At 37.8% G+C, this 22,909-nt stretch overlaps 1 protein-coding gene across 1 annotated transcript; it reads right to left on the bottom strand.

Annotated features, from left to right (window-relative positions):
* Window positions 1-1,916: 1,916 nt before the first annotated feature.
* On the bottom strand, window positions 1,917-13,616 carry LOC309390513 (DGAT1/2-independent enzyme synthesizing storage lipids-like; the record flags this gene model as incomplete). Its single annotated transcript, XM_081949901.1, has 6 exons — window positions 1,917-2,035; window positions 3,232-3,371; window positions 3,738-3,798; window positions 5,959-6,152; window positions 12,096-12,260; window positions 13,292-13,616. 6 exons carry the CDS (start codon window positions 13,614-13,616, stop codon window positions 1,928-1,930), a joined length of 993 nt encoding a protein of 330 aa, XP_081806027.1. The 3' UTR covers window positions 1,917-1,927.
* Between the last annotated feature and the right edge of the window lie 9,293 nt (window positions 13,617-22,909).

The following is a 22,909-nucleotide window of genomic DNA, read 5'->3' as shown; positions in this document are numbered from 1 at the left end:
TTAATAAAATTGAGATTTATACCCCAGATCTAATTAATACTTTAAAAAGTACAGGAGTCTCAATTAAATCTTGTATGTTCTTGCTCAAAGTTTCAGTCATCTTTGATGAGTGGTGGACAATTTTCAAGTTGGTAGTGCAGCCAGTTAGTCTCTATGCCGCCTATATACTGTGTTTCCAAAACTAAGACAGGGTATTATTTTCTTTTTACTCACAAAATATGGCTTGGGCCTTCTGATGAGGGGAGGGTTTATTGTTTTGGGGTTGCCTGGCGGCTGCTATATTACAAGAGGGCTCCCAAACAGCCGGGCACAACCTCATGGGCGAATGGCTGTGTTGCTCTGTCGCAGCAGTGCAATAGAGTAGCCATGAAGCAGACACACTCATGAGCAGCCACCTGGCAAACCTCCTTTGCACCCGGGCACAGCACCATTCACTGACCTAGGGGTATCGCCAAGCCAAGTGAGCACCTGTTTTCTGCTGTCCGGCTCCCGTGGCTTGGCACCTTCAAAATGCCAGTGGGACACCTGTTGGCAGAGCGTACAATGATAGAACATATGTCCAGAGAAGCCACTGCCGGAAGACTCAGTTTGGAAGCACCGAAAAAGTTATGCGGCGGCAGCAGCAGAGGTGCTCTTCTCCTGCAGAGAGCTGGACCAGGGCATGGTGAGGCTGGGAGGCGCAGAGAGAGAGAGCGGTACAGTCGCTCGCGCAATCGCACTCTCCAGCCATGCAGAACACAATTCACTTGCATTTCGAAAGCGCCAAGCCACGGGAGCCAGGCAGCAGCAAATGGGCACAAACGCGGCTTGGCGATACCCCTCGGTCAGTGAATGACACTGTGCCTGTCTGAAAAGGGGGCTTGCTGGGTGGCTGCTTGTGAGCGTGGTCACTTCATGGCTGTTGTGTTGCACTGGTATGACAGCGCAACACAGCCATTCTCCCCCTGATGCTGTGCCCGAGCTGCCCGGCAACCACCTCATCAACTGGCCATAGCGCTGCTCACAGACCTAGCGGTATCCCGAAGGCACCAAGCAACGTGATCACCTTTGCATCTTCCCCCGGTTCCTGTGGCTTGGCAAGTTCGGGATACCACTAGGTTGGTGAGCGGCACTCTGCCTGGCCAGAGATGGGGGGATTGTCCAGTGGGCTTATTTGCGGGGGAGGGCTTATATTTTTGCCCACCAGAAAAATGTGGCATGGCCTTATTATCAGGACATGTTGCATTTTCAGGGAAACACAGTATTAGTAATCTGCTTGTCAGAATGAAATACTCTTTCTGCTGCTTTGTACCAATATCAAGATATATTATGTTTACAAAATTCTTACAGTTTACTGTCTGAAAAAAGTAAATAAGACAAGTCAGGTTTCTTGTAGTTATGTTGAATGATAAACATTTTCATGATTACAATATGTAGTCTAAAAATTCCAGAGTATGGAAGTCAGAGTGACTGGTTTATATTTCTTGTATTTTCCTTTTCTTCCTTTTTGAAGATCGGAATAACAGTAGATCTCATCCAGTCATTTGCAGTTCAGTGGGATTTCTTGTAAAACAGTAGTTCTCATGGTTTGGACACTGGATTGGAAGTTAGCAACCCTTCATTCGAGAGAAGGAACATGAAGGTGCCCCCAAATGGGTGCCCTTGGCCAACGGTGATCTCTTTAACCAACTTCTTCAACAAGTGTGACATGACAAGGATTATTCAAACATAATTCATAAGAGTGTGGAATGATCATCATATAATGCTTTGATATTTTCAAATTAAATTTATTCTGATGTTGGTGATTTAAACACATTGAAATTAACCAATATTTTTCCCCATCTCAATCTTCCCTTTTCAGTTATTTTAACAAAATGCGTCAGAGAAAACTACACACATATTATCTAAACATACATATATATTTTCTACAAAGATGATTGTTGTTATATCACTGTTTATCTTTGTTACGTGTCTCAAAGCGTTGCCTAAGAGCATGCAATATGCTTCCTGGGATTTCCTGGTGTTTGTCCCGTAAAGCCTCTATTGCCCTTTGAGTCTGTTGGAGAGATGGAGTGGGGTGGGGTGGGGTGGGGTGCGGAAAAGAAAGAAAAAATTAGATTTATGTTTCAAGAATTATAGAGAGAACATTTCAGAACTAAAAATTATTGACTGTTCTATAGAAGATATTTAAACATACTATGTATGTAAAATTCCAATTTATGGCAAAGATTTTTTTTCCTATTCCTACTGATGCCATACTGTACATAAATAAATAAATAACATTTTCCTTTGGGTTAAATCATATGAGGTATATACAGTGTAGAATTACTTCTCTGCCTACATTCAGTAGTATAATTAAAAAAAAAACAAAATAGAACCTGGATGCCTTTCATTTAATTTGCTCCTTACTTGTTGTGTAAGCCACAATTGTCTGGATTCAGCATTTACTTGAATATGTGAATCTCAAATTAGATATCACAATATCTGGTTTTTCAGAACATGCATATCCCAAAGGAATTTGATTATGACTTTATAGGCTATGTGACCATCTAAATATCGCAGCTGAGCTAACCTGTTGCATTTCGTGCCCAGCCATTTTTCCTCTAAGGAAAAGATGCTCCATTCTATTGATCAGAGAAATAAAGAGGCAGGACATATGGAAAGGTGCTCTAAGGGCTAAACAATGCTATAAATGTGACTGAGTTGAATCACATTGTCATTCAACAATCTGGAGCCTCATATCATTAATGCAGTGATATTTACCAGCATTGCAAACTGAACAGGAGATACATGGAAGTCAGATGCATTATTATACTGAAATCATCTGATTACATGAAAATTCTGCCTACTGATCTTGACATGGTTGCAGTCATCCAAAAGAAGTTAGTATGCAATTGGGGTTCTTCTGAACTATTCAAATTGTGCCTAAACAGTCTTCAACAGATATGAAAGCTAAACCTATTCTTGGACTAGGTCTTCAGACAGTAACTCCTGCCTTGTCATTTCTCAAAATGTGTCATTTATTCTATGTGAAGCTGCCATTGAAGACAACCTAGAAGGTGTAGCTATTTGCTGCAGTTCTTAGAATTTTCGTTGTGATGGCAATTTGATGAATGTTTTCATTTAGGCATACAGCTAGCAATGTTGAATAATTTGAATAAGTGATCTTTAATCAGTGATGGATGGATGATGGATGAATGGATAATAGTCTTACACTCACAGTTAGGTATTTTATTCCCTTGTAATACTTACTTTTTCAGCTAATTTTTCAGCAGATATATTTGGATCATATGGAATTGGTTTTCCAATATGGGTTATTAGTTTAACTGGAAATAATCCATATAATGGAAAGACGATCCATCGTGTTCGCTCATATAACCATCTCATTATTCCTGGGTACAAGATTTAGAAAATTTCAGAAACGCATATTAGCATCAGTCTGCAAAGAGTTATGTATTAGTCTTTTTAGAATCCTATATTTGAATACTAGCATTTTAGTAGCAGTATTGGAACAGAGTAAAGTAAAGGTTTTCCAGTTGAAGTGGAGAATGTTTGGCTCCCATGTTTGAGCCCTACAATTTGCAAAGTTAAACTTAAATTTTAAAAGGGTTAGAAAATTAGAATCAGGTTTTCCAGCAAAGCTCTGATGATTGAGCTACAATAACTTTAAAATTAAAGACAGCAGGCAAAGATGCAGATGCATAGATCTATAACCTTATAAGTAATCATATTCCTGAGATATATTAAGGTTTACTTACGTATATTTCCATATGATACATATGCTTCTCTAATATTTTGTGTAAACACAGGAACGATTGGCTAGAAGAAAGAAAAGAAAGAAATAATGAGACTGTTTCAGTCCCTGTACATGAAAGGAATGAAATGTATTGTTGGGACATGAACTGAATATATTAAAAAATAACTTTGAGAAATTAATATTCACAATCTATGTTGCTAAGATCATTGCAACTTTTGACTTCCTTTCAGATATTTTCTTCTGAGATTTTTAAACACTGGAACAGTTGCACAATCTTACTATATGTAGTTTGAACTCATCTTCTGTCATGCTGAACTGTCCTTCATTCTTCCTTCAATCCTGAATCTCATTCATCTAATTGCACTCAGCTTCTTTCTTATTAAATGTAGTTTGAACTCAACTTCTGGAATATTTTCAGTGGACTTTGTTGACGATTCCATTGCTCTGGCTGCAGGTTTATACCCCTCACTCTGCAGATGATTTAATCGAACAGCAACTCGTCCAAGTCTCTAAATTCACAGTATGTCATGGCCTTATGAAGCATTGCGACATACTGTTTGATGGTCTCCCATTCTCTTTGGTTCTGCAAGTTGAATTCGTGCCACCTTATGAACTTACATCAGTGATGGCGACCCTTTTTGGTCTCCTGTGCTAAAAGTGGGGGGAGCGCAAGGGGGTCATACCCGGGCATGCCATACCAGGGGGGATGGTGTGGCGATGGCGAGGATGGGCGGACCCAGGCTTCCCTCCCTCCCCCCCACCTGAGCATGCTTCTTGTACAGCTTCAGGCCATGGTTCTGATGAGGATCGGTGGTAATGAGGATCTTTAAGGTGTTCTGCAGCACTGACCATGCAACCGTCTGTACTGGAGTTGGCTTGGAGAGTGACTTTGTGGTGTCAAACACCTTGAGGCCACAATAACTCCGATAGGCTGAGAAGGTCATTGGACTCCATGAAGCTATTGAGTCACATCATACAGGAGTCCCAGTGCTCTATGGCTGGATCGTAGGGACCTAGTGGGGCATACCTCATCATTGTTACAGGCTAAGGTAACTTTGAATTTGCCGCTCAAAATGGCGACTTGGCGCCCAATGTTTATTGCTCTGACTCGGATACTGGATCACGTTGTCAGCTCTTTTTGCTGCTTAGTTGTCTTCCAATCCTATCCTCATCCCCAATGTTAGATAGGGTGAATGGAGGAGATAGGAACCAGGCTTTAGTGACAACAACAGCTCTTTGTTCAGCAAACTATGTACAGAATCAACACTGGCCTGCCTGACAGCTTGCCCTTTTATAGGGAGCTGTCAGATGTCTCAGCCAATCAGCTTGAAGTATTGTCCCACCAAAATGGAGCAGCTTGGTGGAGCCTATTTTCATTGTTAGTATCTAACAGATGTGGTAGATCAAAGACTTTCATCTCAGAATTTATAATCCAAGGGACAAGAAAATGTTGTTTTATAAATGACATATGGAGAGATCAATGGCTCCTTCTTATAAAATTTGGTGTTAAATGAGGGATTAGAATGGAATGATCTCACCACAATGGGACAGAACATCTCAGAAGAATATGAAAATCACTGAAGGCAAATTGCCAAAACTTTTCTTTGACTAGTTCATATGTGGAGGCAGAAATATGGCAATTCAAAGGAGTATACTTATATTTCTGAAAGACATAGATTCTTTTCAGGAATATAAATGATTTGAATGTCAAAGAAATTGGCTACAAGGAATTCTAAAGTCCTGATATTTCCAAAGCCTTTTTGGTTCATAATCCTGCGAGTTTGGCTTATAAAAGAAGATATGTATTCCTCAACCAATTAGGCCCTTGCAGTGGCAATTATCCATGGTACCAGTGAACATTGAGTGTGTAGATGAGGGATATAGGTAGCATGTGAATAACAAAAAGGAAAGAAGAGAAAATAATAATATGAATAGGGAAACACTATATTAATGGAAAATGTCATCAATTTAAAGAAGCCATAAATATTATACGAAAGCGATAGATATGGATAAAGAAGTATGTGTAAAGAAACCAAATTTTTGGAGCATCACAGATGACATATTTGCCAATTCCTGGTCTGTCAAATCTGATTGGGGGTGTCATTTCATTTACAAATAGGTAAAGTATAAATATATGATATGAAATGGAAGCATAGCTTTTCCAAATACATATTGCAATTAACAGCCACAGTAGTAAAAGGATATAATGACAAATAGCTCACCACTTTTGCATTTATAGCTGCATGAGCAAATCCTTTCCGTTTCCTCCATATTAGTTCGTAATGGTTATTTCCATAGTTTTGTTCTCGCAGTCCTCCTGGTGGAACTGTTAATTGGTGCCCTTGTTTCAGAATGTCTACACTCTGTTCTCTTGTAGGATGAACAAAGTTGTGGAGTGCAATCAACCGATTTAGTCCTGCAAAAGAAGATCTAAAAAAATTATTCACAGAAATCGAGTTAGAGGGAGGTCTTGGAGAACTATATTATACTGGTGAGCAGCAGCTGACTGCCATTAATTAGGAAGAGAAGAGAACAATGAAACGGAAGAGGAGGCTGATGCAACAGCTGTACTGAAATCATTTAGAAGAACATGGACAACTTTATAAAGACTGAAAGAAAGTAACTTAAAGAACTTAAAGAAAAAGTGGTGAATGAGCTGACTGCATTAATAATATATATCTATATATAATATCTATAATAGCTATAAATAAGTATTTATAAATAAGTATTTAAATTAATACCTACATTTATATTTAAAATTAAGTAGAAAATTTGTGGCTACTCCTACATATATATGTCTATGCTACAAACACATATCTAAGTTAAATTTTAGTAATATTAGGGATATAGTGAAGGATACAGTGAAATAACTATAATTTTAAGGTATAGCATTGCTGATATAAACGAACATTGAGATTTTTCCTCTCTGTCCCTCCTCTCTGTCTGTATAATCCCTCCTTCTACTATTTCTAGGTATTATTGAATAACCTATAGATATTATTTAAGTTTCTTACATTGCTTTAGGACTATTGTTTATATATTAATATAGCTAAGTTAAGGAATTATTAATTAAGAAATTAAAAAAGGGGGTAAAAAAAAAGGAAAGATATTGGATGCTAATCTGGGGCAACATATATAAGATACTAAAAGAACAAGATAAAACCTTAAGAGAAATGGCAAATATCACAACAACAGCATTAAGAACCGGGAAAAAGACAATTGTAAATCCAGTGACAAATCCAATGACAAAGGTATTGACTGCCTCTCCAGCACCCTGAGGGTCAACAGAAGAAATGACTACAACAGAAAAATCAAACTCTGGATTGAACACCGAAAATGTGCAGGCAGCACTGTAAACTATTCAAGAAACTATGATTAAACTTCAAGAAGCAGTTGCTAAAAACCATGGTGAAATGAAAACAGATATGAATGAAATGAAATCAGAGATGAATGAAATGAAAAATGAAGTTAAAAATGACATACAGAAATTAGACAACAAAATGGGAATTATACAACAAACACTGGAAAAAAATGAGCAGTCAATAAAAGCAGTAGAAAAAAGAACAGAACAAACTGAGAAGAAGTTAAACTTAGTTGAACGACAAATGAAAACATCAAACAAAAACTTAGAGGATGCTCTCATCCACATGGAAATGGACCATGCAGCATTTTACCTTCGATTTCAGAATGTAATGGTGACAAAAGAGGAAGATTTAAAAATGATAATGTCGGGATTAATAGCAGAGATACTAAAAAAAGATAAACAAGATATTTTAAATGAATTGGACGACATATATAGAGTAAGCACCAATTATGCCAGAAAACACCAACTACATAGGGAAGTACACATCAGATTCGTGAGGAAAAAAGTAAGAGATATAATTTATAAAATAACAAGAGGCGAGCCGATGATGTACAAAGGGAAAGAGATACAAATACTAAAACAAATTCCACGAAGAGTGAGGGAGCAAAGGAGAGAATACCAATTTCTGGCGACAAAATTAATTAAGCGAGACATACTATTTAGGTGGTTAGTACCTGAAGGGATGCTAGTAACCTGGCAGGAGAAAAGGATTAAAATTGACAATTTGGAGAAGGCACAGGAATTATATGAACAAATAATAGACTCGGAAGAGAAACAGAGTAGTAAAGAGGAGTTGGAATATAGAAGCCAGGAGGAAAGACAACAAAGGGTAATGGAAGGAAAACAGGGAGGAAAGAACAACAGAAAGAGGAGGAAGCAAGAATAAAAACAAGAAGCCAAAAAAGGAACTAGAGTTAACAAAAAAACAAAGACAGGTAAAGAATCAGGAGGATGGAAGAAGAAATCCAATTATTATCGGTAAATATTAATGGATTAAATTCGCCAACAAAAAGAAAACGTATCTGGGCAAAATTAACAAAACAAAAGTAGACATAATATGCTTACAGGAAACACACATTGAACAACAGGATACAAAATATCTGGAATGTCCAAACTTAGGAAAATTATATACAGCATCAGCAGAAGAAAAGAGAAAAGGGATAGCAATATACGTTAAAGATGGGATAAAGACAAATTTAATTTATGCAGACCCAAAGGGAAGAATATTAATGATAGAGATGTGGATAAATCAAAAATCAATGTTATTGGTAGCAATATATGCCCCAAACGAAAACCAGAAGAACTTTTATAAAAAATTACATGAAAAAATTATAGAAATTGGAGTGAGAAATATCTGCATAATAGAAGATTATAATGCCATAGTAGACAGCAAAAAAGATTACGTAAGTGACAAAAAAACTAAAAAAACCAAACACTACCAACAACCTGTTTTGAGATGATGGAGGAGTTAAACTTGATAGATATTTGGAGAAAAAGGGAACCAGAAAAAAAACAATTTACTTTTTACTCTAACCCAGACCAATCTTGGTCACGGATCAATATGGCATGGATGAATGGGGAAATTGGGGCAGAAATACATACAATTGAAATGCTACCAAATACTTGGGCAGACCACAATCCCATTAAAATAATTTGGAAAGGGAGAAAAAAAAACTAGACGAAGGTAGAGGTTAAATTTGCAAATATTAAAAGAAAAAGAATTTATTCAAAAATGTAGAAATGAATTGGAGCTATTTCTTAAGGAAAACACAAAAGAACAGACATCAATACAAAATTTATGGGACACTATGAAAGGTTACTCCCGTGGAATTATTATAGCATATTCAGCAAAAAGAAAAATGGGCACAACAGAAGATATTAGAGAAGGAAATTAAAAATTTAGAAATAGAACTACAAAATAAGCCAAAAAATGACAAAACTAGAAAGGATTGGATGTTAGCAAAACATAAATTAAATATATTAGTTCAGGAAGAAATGGTAAATGATCTAAAACTAACAAATCAAAACTTCTTTGAGCAAGCAAATAAACCAGGGAGGTGGCTGTCATACAGATTGAGAAAGGAAAGAGAAAAAGGACTAATATATCAACTTCAAGAGGAGACTGGTGAACTACAACATACAATGGAAGGGAAGAAAAAGATTGCATATAAGTATTTTGAGAAGCTATATAAAGGAGAACAAGTAGATGGAAAACAAATAAAAGAATATTTAAATAGAGAAGAAATTGCACCAATAACAGAAGATATGAAAGAAATGCTATCAAAAAAAATAACAAAAATGGAAACGAAATAAGCGATTCAGAAACAGAAAAATAATAAAACACCAGGCCCAGATGGATTCCCAGCAGAATGGTATAAAATAATAGATGATTTGAATGAATCAATAGAACCCTTGATGTTGGAAATGTACAACGAGGCATTGACGAAAGCAAAAATACCGCATTCATGGAGGGAAGCACACTTACATTAATATATAAAGAAGGTACAGATAAAAAAACAGATTCAAAATTACAGACCAATCTCATTGTTGAATGCCGACTATAAAATATTTGCAATAATAATAGCGGAGAGACTGAAAAGAATATTAAATGAATATATACATCCAGACCAAATTGGATTTCTCCCAACAAGACAAATCAGAAATAATACTAGAATAATAGCAAATATCCTAGAATATTATGAAGTGCATCCAGAGAAACAAATGACACTTGTCTTTCTGGATGCACAGAAGGCATTTGACAATCTAAATTGAGAATTTATGAAACAACAAATTAAAAATATGAACCTAGGAGACCAATTTGAAAGAGTAATAGAAACAATATACTCCACCCAAAGGGCAAATATAATATTAAACGGGGAAAGTTCAGAGTTCTTTAAAATAACAAAGGGAGTAAGGCAGGGTTGCCCATTATCACCTCTGCTCTTTATTCTGATGCTTGAAAGTCTCTTAATAAGAATTAGACAAAATTTGGAGATAAGAGGAACCAAAATTAAAAAAGAGGAGTATAAAATTCAGGCCTTTGCAGATGATCTGGTATTTTTTTAGAAGACCCACTAGAAACAGGAAATAGCCTAATGAGAGAAATAGGAAAATATGGAGATGTAGCAGGATTAAAGATCAATAGAGAAAAGACTAAAATGATAACTAAGAATCTGAAAGAAGAACAAAATAAAGAATTAGAAAGAATAATAGGACTGCAGGTGACAAAGAAAGTTAAATATCTTGGAATATGGCTAACTGCAAAATGCTCAGCTATAAAAGAAAATAATTAAACAAAACTAGTGCAACAAATAAAAAAAGATCTAGAAATTTGGGGGAAATTACAATTATCAATATTAGGGAAAATAGCAACGATAAAAATGAATGTACTACCAACAATTCTATACCTATTTCAAACAATCCCCATAAAATTAGAGAACATTTTTTTTTACCGAATTGAATAAGATTATATTAAAATTTATATGGCAAGGGAAGGAAGCCAGGATAAAATTGAAAGCATTACAGGATGAGAGAAGCGGAGGTGGTATGGGACTCCCTGAGTGGGAACTCTACTACAAAGCAGCAGCATTAACGTGGATTAGAGATTGGATAAATCTAAAAAATAAAAGAATACTAACAATAGAGGGCCACGATTTGCAAACAGGATGGCATTTTTTCTTATGGGAAGAGAGCAAAAAGAAACAAAAATATTTTCATAGATATTATATTAGAGATGCATTGATACAGGTCTGGAATAAAATTAAAGAAAAACATTATATGAAAATACCGACATGGCTTTCTACTATGGAAGCCATGGTACATCCCAATACGCTAGATCTATCAAAAATGGTTAGATATAGTGAAATTTTAGACAGTCAAGGGAATTTGAAAACAAATCAAGAACTAAAGGAGAATAATATAAATATAGATTGGTGGACATATCTCTAACTACAATCAAGATACAAAAAAGACGTAAAAGAATATGGAATATATACAGAATTTCAACAGATAAAATCTTAATTGGCCCCAAAAATAAATTCATAACGAAAATGTATAAATATTTACTAGAAGTAACATAAGAAGAAGAAAAAGTTAAAGGTTGTATGATAGCGTGGGCCAAAAAATTTGGCTATAACATAGATCTTGCAGATTGGGAAAGAATTAGGAACATAAATTACAAATTAACAAGATCAGCAACACTTAAAGAAAATACGTACAAAATGTTTTATTGTTGGCATCTACCACCAACAAGACTGGCCAAAATGTACCCAAATGTGAAACCGACCTGCTGGAAATGCAAAAAAGTACAAGGGACTTTTTATCATATATGGTGGACTTGCCCGGAAACACAAAAATATTGGACAAAAATCTGGAAATGGGTGCAAGAAATTACAGGAGAACAAATAAAATACAAACACGAAATCTTTCTGCTGGGAATAATCAAAGGGAAATATACAAAGAAAATTAAATATTTATTAACACATCTTTTAACTATAGCTAGAATAGCATTTGCCCAATGCTGGAAACAAAACAATACCCCCTCGGATGAATCAGTGTTAAAAAAAAATTTGGACTGCGCAGAGATGGATAAATTAACACTGAAATTAAAGGATAAGGAAGAATCGGAATATTATGAAATTTGGAACAATTGGTATAAATGGCTGCAAAACAAGAAAAATAATTAAGCCGAAAAACAATATATATAAATATTTATAGAACTGTGTATAAAAGTATGTAAATATAGAAGCGGAATGTTATATATATGTACAGATATGATGATATAACAATGTAAACAATGTTGATATAATGATTGTAATGTGTGGTAGAGGGAGAAAAATAATAAAAAATCTACTTCTTACATGTAAAAACAAACACTTTTTTTCCTACCATGATAATTTAGCCAAGAGTTTAAAGGAGAAAAATTGGACTTCCAATGTCAATGAATCAATGTCTTTTGAAAATAATTAAAACTAAACATATAGGGTATTTTTTTACCTGGTAGATTAAAAAGAATATGATCCACCACAGAATACATGTATTTCCCAGTAAGTCTATATATCTTATGGACAAAACAATAGATGTCGATTGCGAAAGCTCCATGGTAATAAACAAAGATCGCTGGTTCTTTTGGTATATTTTCTACTCCAGAAACCTCATAACCTGTTAATGGTGGAACAATGAAATGGCTTCAATATTGTTTCACAAAGGTCTCCTCTAGAAGAAAAGAAGATTGTATAAACCACTTTTTTTCTTAACTTTCTTAGCTTACTTGTGAAGCTAAATATTTAAAATCATATGTCACTTCTGGAACAACAGGCTGTCGCATTGGTCAATCAGAACATCAATATCAATCAGAATCTCCTGAGATTTGGGTATTATTATATTTGTGAGCCTACATATTCCTTCTAATTTCCTATACGACACTTAGATTCATACCAATTAAACTGATATAAAAGCTTATCTTTTATCTTAAATATCTCAATACAATCTTAGGATATTTTGGCCATTGTAAAACATTTTTAAAAGGCAATTTTGGTATTCTGCTTACTTTTATTAACAGACATATAAAATTATTATTAACAGACATGTAAAATATATGATGTCCGAATAATGGGATGGGCAGAGGACAAAGGCTTCCGAATACACCCAGGCTTGGTCCTTATCCCAATGGGGAGAACACTGGGATGTACTATTGTTTCCCAAGATTTGAGATCCATTTTATAGCCCTCTTTCTCCTCTCAGGAACATTCATATTTGCTTTCTGATGTTTTTGTACGACTAAACATGAAAGTTATACATATTTTTCTAATGTTATTTTTAGGAATATAATTATCCCAACATGTACGTGCCTAAATATTTCTGGTAGTCTATGGTTATATATAAAGTTTGTCTTTTTAATTAAAAAAAATATGCCTGAAATTACTCTGCTGACCAAAGGACTTAAGTCAACTCCTTCTTCATCCAGTTTTTCAACCACAGAAATAATGGAGTTTCTTGACTAGTTGCTGAAGCATTTTTACAAAAATGAATTATACATAACTTTATATCCTGTTTTCCATTCAAATTCTGTTAGATTCAGTTGCAGCTCCAAGATGGACATGACTGCTGGTTATGGTTCACCAGAAGAATGACGCCAAGAGTGATAGTAAGTTCCTCATTCCTGTCTAAAGAATGAATTAAGATGTACTTACTGTGCAGTATTTTTCCATGCCACTTAGCTGCCAGTGCCAAAAATTTCTTTGGCTTGTCCCATTCCTTGCTATCGATATCATCTGGCAGATTGCCAACTATTTTCCATACAAAAAGTATTGCATTGTATAGATAAATGAGAGAAAACGTAAGTACAATGGGATAATATAAAATTATCAGAATTACTATCAAAGTTAAGGGATATACGATAAAGCCTGCACATCCTTCCAAAATGCAAGTTGACCAGATGATAAATTCATTTCCTAAGGTATAACATATATTTTCCTCAGTCATGTTTGAAATCAGACTATGTAAATAGAAATCCATTCACAAATAAAGTATTTCTTCCTGGAAAAGAAAAATAAGCATAGAAGTAGACTTTATTCTGAGCTCTGGGAGAACCAGCAGAATATCAGCTCACATTGCATACAAGATAATGACACTTTCAATTAGCCTTTTGGAGAAGGTTGGGTTGAGAGATGGTTAAAAAAAACCAAGGCTTAGTACAATCAATCAGATTATTGATCCTTTTAATCAAACATTACCGGGATTGTTAAGAGATATTTTTTTTAACCAACCAAGAAAGAAAAGGTTTAAATAAGCAGCTAAAGATATCTATTTAGGAGGGATTCTTGATTCTAGAAACAACTCGTTGGTTATTGTGCACACAGGACAATTCTGGACACTTTTTCTTCCTCTGTGATATCCATGCTTTTCCTTAAACTTCAATGCCCTTTTTTGTTTTGTTTTACAATCTAAGAAATTCTCTGATCGGCTGACACAATGCATATTTTCTCTTTGTTTTCTGTAAGCTAACCTGCTGAAAGAACTTCTAGCAGAATAATAATAATAATAATAATAATAATAATAATAATAATAATAATAATAATAATAATAATAATAATAATGAGAAGGAGAAGGAGAAGGAGAAGGAGAAGGAGAAGGAGAAGGAGAAGGAGAAGGAGAAGGAGAAGGAGAAGAAGAAGAATAGAATATTCCATGTACTCTGACAACTGGTATCACTATCAGTCTCTCTTCTTGGCTTTGCCTGTAAATGTATGGAAAATAGCAGTAATATTTCAGATTTGCAGTTATTTGAGGACCATCTTCGTAAAAGCGATAAAATCTTGGAATAATATTCAGTTTTCTGCAAAATGATTCTAAGCGTTTCATCTGATGTCCTAAGTCAGTTAGAAGTGTTCATGAAAATGGGCAATTCAACTGAATTGCCTTCAGAACAAAGGTGCAAATGATATATTAATAACCCCACACCATCCACCTTTCTGCAATAAAAAATATTACTCTCAATTCAGTATCAAAACATTAATGGAGAAGTCCCAAGCTTATCCAGCCCTATCCCATTCAATAAAAGAAGATGATGTTCTCCTGCCTACCAGAATCATTACCTCTTTCAAACAGCTTGTTTGGAAAATCAGTTATCCTCTGATCTAAAACCTTTTTAAATGAACAAATATTATTTTCTCCTCTTTCGGAGGGTGGAGTCAGAACAAACGCAATTCAAATAAATCATGACCTAGAATTAATCATCTTTTTAGCCAATGCCAAATAACATTCATCTTTAACCGAAGAACAAGCACCTTAAGAAATTAGAATTAAAACTTCTCTATCTGTTCTCCTGGTGACTGTGTTTAATCAGCCTCAGGTGTCTCCTGGTTGGTATTCTGCTGAAGCTGACATTCCACTTTGTCCAGCAGAGGCAGATTTATATGAGTCCTGGGCCATGAGCCCCTTTGGGGGCCTATGATCTGATCTATCTAATCTGATGTAGGGAGGGCATTTTGTGGGTCCTATCCACAAAGGTATATCATCTGATGGGACCCAGAAGAAGAGCAGATTTCTCCAGCACTGAACATGAGAGAATATATGTGTCTGTTGTTCAACTGTGTTACATGGGTGTTCTTTGTCAGCACATTTCCATGCATGGTTCGCTTCTCTACACATTGTGCAATTGGGTTTGGAAAGTATTTGCATTGGCCCATCTGCAGCTCTATCCAACCTCCACTTATCCATCAGGCCCTTTCAGGTCTGTGGCAATGGCAGTTGTGCAACTCTAAATTAGCCTAGAGTCAGATTGCCTGAAATTTTGTGGCCCACTAGAAGGTCCTGAAGACGTGGGTTTTCCACCTGGCCTGGACTTTGGGAATGTGTATATAGAAGCTGGAAAGTGGCTGCATTGATAGGCAAACTCAATGCCGCATCCCAAAATTATATGGATTTAAAAACATGTTTCGTTTTAAAATGATATTGTTGTAGTCATTGTGGTAATGTTTGTTTAAAATTTTCTATGCCATTGAAAGTCACAAAGGTGAGATGGGCAGCTAAATAAACTTAGGAAATCCATAAGTAAATAAATAAGGATCAAGAAAAAGAAGATTGTTAGTATAAATAGAAAGAGTCTCTGCTGATGCCCTTTTATCCTTACAAGGGGAAAGAGGTAGAGACAATAGTTGACTGGCATGTCATGGAGAAGCATGGTTGAGTGGAGGAAATAGCTACATATTTGGACAGCTGATATTTTGTTCTATAGTGAAGATATCCTATCTCTGTGATGGCAAACCTATCACCCATGTGCAGCACGCGGAACCATTTACCCTGTCAGCTCCAGCGCGGCCTGACTTCAGCCTTCAGGCTTCATTTTCAGCCGTTTGTCGCCATGCGAAGGCTCCCTGAAGCCTCTGGAAATTGATAAACAACCCAACAAGCAAACAGGAAGTTCAGCAACTGTTCCCGAACCTTCGTTTTGCCCTTAGGGCTGTTTTTCATCCTCCAGAGGCTTCCCTGAAGCCTTCAGAAGTCTCCAGAGAGTAAAAAACAGCCCCATGGGCAACCTGGAAGTCCAGTCCCGAACGGGTCAAAAACGGGGAGAGGTGGGGGTCATGTACACATGCATGGCGGTCCTCACGCGCACATGCGTGGGGGCCTGTACATATAGAATTATGGGTATGGGCATACCCACACAGGACCCCTCTGAAATGTCCCCCCTCCCATTTTCCACGCGATGGCAAAAAGGTTAGCCATCCCTGTCCTGACTGATCTGATCTTTTACCAACTCATTTTGACAGTTACATTGTAGAACTCTAGAGAGGTTGGCATAACAATCAGCAGAAGTAGATGGGTTTCTTTACTGTGTAGGTAGACAGATGGGTTTTTCCATTTGCAGATAAACTGTGGGATTGTCCATTAGCTGGCAGTCCTTCTCTACCAATTATCTCCTCCCACTGGTGACAAATGTGCTTTCCTTCTTTAACCTCATTAACCACTCAATAACTTATCAACCTCATTCCCTGAATAAATTTCCTCTTTCCCCTCCATATGTCATTATTCAAATTGGCAAATTGCTACTAAGTGGAACTCAGAAGCTGCACAAATTCCTTTTCTCAGCAGCCGAGTTGAATAATCTGGCAGGAATCATAAAAATGACGACAAAGGCAAGATAACATTGTATGCTAGTAGTATTTTTTTGCTATTGCAAATTTGGGTGAAGAGTACCCTAATGTGCACAGTTCCTTTTGAGTGTTTTCCCAATATATTCAAAGATTGGATAGGGTAGTGGTTAGAATGCTGCCACTTATGCGGGTGAGTTTAAGACCTAATTAAAGGCCTTGAAAATGTCACCTTTCCATGATTCATATCCATTACAAAACTGGATATGAAGGATATGACAAAGATTGAAAAAGAGAAAAATACAGAAAACTCTAAACTTCCTTAGTTACTATCTACAGCTTAGCAATATTCATAGTCCTATAACCCGATATAAGTGGTCATAGGCAATCTCAAAATATGGCTTATCATCAAACTTCCAAGGCATTCCTTGGAAGCTTCACATCTACCTTATAAAGAGCACAGCTTAGACCACATTGGCCCAAGTGATATGAAAAGTGGCTCTGTCTGCTCTTATGACAATTTCCCAGGCATGCACAGTTCCATTTGCCTTTGTTTCTCTGTTGTGGCAAAAGGGGAAATGAGAAGAAAAGGAGATGGCTAATGAAACACCTTCAGAAAGTTTCAGGTGGGTGCAAGGTGTCCCAAACCAATCACACAGCTCCAGAAGGAAAACAGCAACAAGATTCAACTAATTCTAGCAGGAATAAACATTTATTCTGCAGGGACCAATCCAAAAATTCAGAGTTTCAGTGGGTGTTAAACTCCTGTAGCAACTGATAATGAATAAGGCAATATCTTCCCCTATTCAGAGTTTGAATGGAGTTAGGTTACAGAAAAGAAGCAGTGTTGAATATCAGGGTTTAGCGACTGTGGTCTAGACAACAAATGTCCTGACATTTCTATGGCAACTGTGACTACCATCTTCAGAAGTTGAAATTGGCTATGGTTGGTATCTACACAGGTAAGTTGGTCTGTTCAGATCAATCTAACCTAGTTGCCTGTGATCGCTTACCCAACACTCCGCAACAGTTACTGGATGTGAAAACCAACATAGGTTACACAATGTTGAAAAAGGAATATGTGTAACTTGTCCCTAAGTTCTTAGGAAATGTTTAGGTGTGTCCTTTCTATTACTTTGCTCTTCTTTCTGATAGTATTCATTTAATAGAAAGATAATTTTTTATGGTTGGATGAAATATTCATGTTCTTTTTCCACAATATTATGTTGAAAGTGAATTTTGTTATGAGCACTAAATAATGTTGATCCCTTTTCCCAAGGCTACATCTTGACAAGAGAGTTTGGGCGTGGCTTGAAGAATTGGCCTTTGTATCACTGTTTCTGTAATCAGCATGAAGCCACAGAACAGTAGTTATGCTGTAAGTAAGCCAAAGATTACACTACCATTAGACTCCTAACATTGTGTTCTACAAACAATTTCTAGATCCCAATACATACTTTTACATTTTGTATAATATAATAGGACATCATGGTGGGGCACGGCGTGTTCCAAATACCTACCATATTTTTCAGAGAATAAGATGCATATAGCTCAGCGTCACTCATGTTGGGGAAGCCAGTGGTGGCTCGAGTGCTCTGCCAGAAAAAACTGGGTCCCTAGCTCTGTTTCCAGGTGTGATGGCCTCTTCCAAATATCTGTCCTATTTTTCAGAATATAAGACACTACAGAGTATAAAACGCACCCAGATTTTGAAGAGGTAAATTAATCAAACATTTTTGCTCTACCTGGCCCTCAAGAGCACTCTATACGCCTCCAAACACTCTGCATACCCCCTTTTGTGTGAAAAAGGGTCATGCAGAGAGTTTGAGAGGCCTGCAAAGGGAGAGCAAAAATGTGACGCATGGAGGGGGTTTGAGAGGCGAAAAATGGGCCCGCTTTTTTGCAAAAAAAGGAGCATACAGAAAGTGCGAGATGCCTGTAGATCTCTTCTGGGAGCTGGAGAAGGCAATACATGAGCAAAAAATGTAATGTTTTTGCACAAAATGAGCAAAATCTAGTCCATTCTTTGTGAAAACGGGCCCGGTCGTGCAGAAAGTTTGGAACGGGGATGGTCTGTAGCCAGGGGGGGCTTGGGCAGCTGAACATCCCTCATGTCGGGGATGCCTGTGGTGGCCCATGTGCATTGCCAGAGAAAACAGGGTCCAAAGCTCGATTTCCAGCTGTGATGGTGTCCTGCAACCCTGTGCCAGCAAAAACAGAGCTTGGGGTGGTCCGCATGCATCCCTCAAAAGATTTTTTTTCACTGACAGAATCACTGCGGGCTGGTCTTTTACTGTTTCTAGGTTGGCTCCACAGGCCAGATCTAAGTATCCCGCTGCTGGCTCTAACACCACAATTCTAATTAATAATTGCTGAAACTTTGTAAATCTTTGCAAACTTTTTTGTAATTTTGGAGATAGGGTGCTTGTGGGTGGGGTGGGTATCGCCAGCTTTACATCACTCATGTCAGTGATGCCTGTGGTGTCCCAAGCAGTTTGCCAGAGAAATCGGGATCCTGAGTTCCGTTTTTGGCTGCGATGGCCTTCTGCAACCTTTTGCCAGCAAAAATGAAACTCAGCAGGGGAGAATACACTGCTCTCACAAGCTGTGTTTCCAGCTGTGATGGCCTCCTGCAACCCTCTGCCAGTAAAAATGGAGCTTATGGGGACCCCTAGCAGCCCTTTCAACCTCTGTTTTCACTGGCAGAAGCACTGTGGGCTGGTCCTTTGCTATTCCGAGGGTGGCTCCTTAGGTCAGATCTAAGCATCCTGTGGTCCGACTCCAGCTCCCGGGTCTTGAGTTTGACACCCCTGTTTGAATTAATCATTGCTGCAACTTTGTAAAACTTTGTCAAAAAGATTTAGTAATTTTAGACATTCTTAGCTACACAAACCAGGTTTTGGTATCAAGACTATATAGCTGAGATGCAAATTTTAAATCCTCTTAAATTTAAATAATAAGGCTGTGTATATTAAATATACATACATGACATACATACATAATCTACAAGATCATGGTTGTTATATCACTTTATGTTATATGTCTTGTCTAAGGGCATGCAATATGCTCCCAGGAAGTTTCTGGTGTTTGCCCCATAAAGTTTCCACTCTGGTCTATAGTTTCCTGGGACTGTTTCCTCTCCCCCCACTTTTTTTGAAGATGGAAACCACGTAAGCTCTTTTCCAGTCCTCTGGTAGTTTCTGTGTGCTCCAGGATTTTTGAAAGATGTGGTACAATGGTTCTAAAATCAGCTCCTTTAGAACTCTGGGATGTAATCCATGATGTTCCAGTGATTTGTATTCAGCAAGATACAACAGGTGTTCTCTCTTAATTTTTTTTTGTTTATTTAAGTTTTATTTCTTTATTTTTCTATTGTTCAAATTTTTTATTAGTTTTTAAAAATTTACAAGGAAAAGGGGTTATAGGGTTATAAAACATTTTGACAGCTACATCGTGCGGGGGGGAGAAGCCCCCCACCCAGGTCTTGCAACTTTTACAAACAAAGATAGAAAAATATCAACATTTACATAAGTATTAGCAGTTTTGAGTTGAACACAAAATCATCAGTATGTTTCAATCATTTGTTTTGTATCACTTTCATATAGTTTCTTGTTGCGTGAAGACTGATGCAAAGAACGAGTTAAACAGCTCTTCTTTCTCTCCACTGCCTGTTACTTCCTTGTAAGGAAGTAATTTACAGTATCTTGTCTTAGAGTCAGTTTGTAGCCAAGTGCAGTCTGCCCACCCATTTTTGGAATTAATTACTATTACTATGCCAGATATGCTGTGATTGTGAATTCTGCTTCTTAATTGCATACATTTTTATTTAAATCTACATATTCAGCTATTTCTGTATCTAATTGTTGTGAAATGTGTTATGTCTTCTAGGTATTAATTATCCGACCCACTTTAGGTTATTTGTAAATTTGATAAGCACTCTTCCTCTAAGTCAGGGGTGTAAAACTCAAGACCTGGGAGGAGGATCTGGCCCGCAGGGTTCTTAGATCTGCCCCACAGGACCACCCTGGAAATAGTGAAGGATGGCCTGCAGCACCTATGCCAGTGAAAATGGAATTTGGGAGGGCAGCGCAAAGTTCTGCAAGACACTGTTTTCACTGGCAGACAGTTGCAGGAGACCATTGGAGCCAAAAGGAAAGCTTACAAGGACCCGTTTTATCTGGCAGAGTTCTTGGGCCACCACAGATGTCCCCTGAGACAATTGACGTCAAGCTGGCCACACCCACCCCGGCCCCAAAAGGTCAAAACCAACCCTGATGCGGCCCTTAATGAAATTGAGATTTACATCCCAGATCTAAGTAATTAATACTTGAAAAAAGTACAGGAGTCTCAATTAAATCTTGTATGTTCGTGCTCAAAGTTTCAGTCAACTTTGATGAGTGATGGACAATTTTCAAGTTCCTAGTGCAGCCAGTTAGTCTCTATGCCACCTATATACTATGTTTCCAAAAATAAGACAGGGTATTATTTTCTTTTTACTCACAAAATATGGCTTGGGCTTTATTATGAGGGGAGGGTTTATTGTTTTGGGGTTGTCTGGCAGCTGCTATATTACAAGAGGGCTCCCAAAGAGCCGGGCACAACCTCATGGGCGAATGGCTGTGTTGCTCTGTCGCAGCAGTGCAATACAGTAGCCATGAAGCAGCCACACTCACGAGCAGCCACCCGGCAAACCTCCTTTGCATCCGGGCACAGCACCATTCACTGACCTAGGGGTATCGCCAAGCCAATGAGCGCCTGTTTGCTGCCGTCCGGCTCCCGTGGCTTGGCACCTTCAAAATGCCAGTGGGACACCTGTTGGCAGAGCGTACAACGATAGAGCGTATGTCCAGAGCAGCCACTGCCGGAAGACTTGGTTTGGAAGCACCGAAAAAGTTATGCGGCGGTGGCAGCAGAGGTGCTCTTCTTCTGCAGAGAGCTGGAGCAGGGCATGGTGAGGCTGGGAGTGCAGAGAGAGAGAGAGCGGTACAGTTGCTTGTGCAATCGCCCTCTCTGGCCATGCAGAGCACCATTCACTGGCATTTCAAAGGCGCCAAGCCATGGGACCCAGGCGGCAGCAAATAGGCACTTACGCGGCTTGGCGATGCCCCTCGGTCAGTGAATGACACTTTGCCTGTCTGAAAAGGGGGCTTGCCGTGTGGCTGGTTGTGAGCGTGGTCGCTTCATGGCTGTTGTGTTGCACTGGTATGACAGCGCAACACAGCCATTTGCCCCCTGAGGCTGTGCCCGAGCTGCCCGGCAACCCCCTCTTCAACTGGTCATAGTGCTGCTCACAGACCTAGCGGTATCCTGAAGGCACCAAGCAACGTGATCACCTTTGCATCTCCCCCCGGTTCCTGCGGCTTGGCAAGTTCGGGATACCACTAGGTTGGTGAGCGGCACTCTGCCTGGCCAGAGATGGGGGGGTTTGTCCAGGGGGCTTATTTGAGGGGGAGGGCTTATATTTTTGCCCACCAGAAAAATGTGGCATGTCCCTATTATCAGGACATGTTGTATTTTCGGAAAAACACAGTATTAGTAATCTGCTGGTCAGAATGAAGTACTCTTTCTGCTGCTTTGTACCAACATTAAGATATATTATCTTTACAAAATCCTTACAGTCTACTGTCTGAAAAAAATAAATAAGACAAGTCAGGTTTCTTGTAGTTATGTTGAATGATAAACATTTTCATGATTACAATATGTAGTCTAAAAATTCCAGAGTATGGAAGTCAGAGTGACTGGTTTATATTTCTTGCATTTTCCTTTCTTCCTTTTGAAGATCAGAATAACAGTAGATCTCATCCAGTCATTTGAAGTTCTCTGGGATTTCTTGTAAAACAGTGGTTCTCATGGTTAGGACACTGAATTGGAAGTTAGCAACCCTTCATTCGAGAGAAGGAACATGAAGGTGCCCTCAAATGGGTGCCCCTGGCCAACGGTGATCTCTTTAACTAACTTCTTCAACAAGTGTGACATGACAAGGATGATTCAAACAGAATTCATAAGAGTGTGGAGTGAACTTCATATAATGCTTTGATATTTTCAAATTACATTTATTCTGATGTTGGGGATTTAAACACATTGAAATTAACCAATATTCATTCCCATCACAATCTTTCCTCTTCATATATTTTAATAAAATACCTCAGAGAAAACTACACATATATTATCTAAACATATATATATATATATTCTACAAAGATGATTGTTGTTATA

The sequence above is a fragment of the Natrix helvetica genome (assembly GCF_964273705.1).
Source record: "Natrix helvetica genome assembly, chromosome: 4".
Lineage (NCBI taxonomy): Eukaryota > Metazoa > Chordata > Lepidosauria > Squamata > Natricidae > Natrix > Natrix helvetica.
This window is presented reverse-complemented; position numbering and strand designations above follow the sequence as displayed.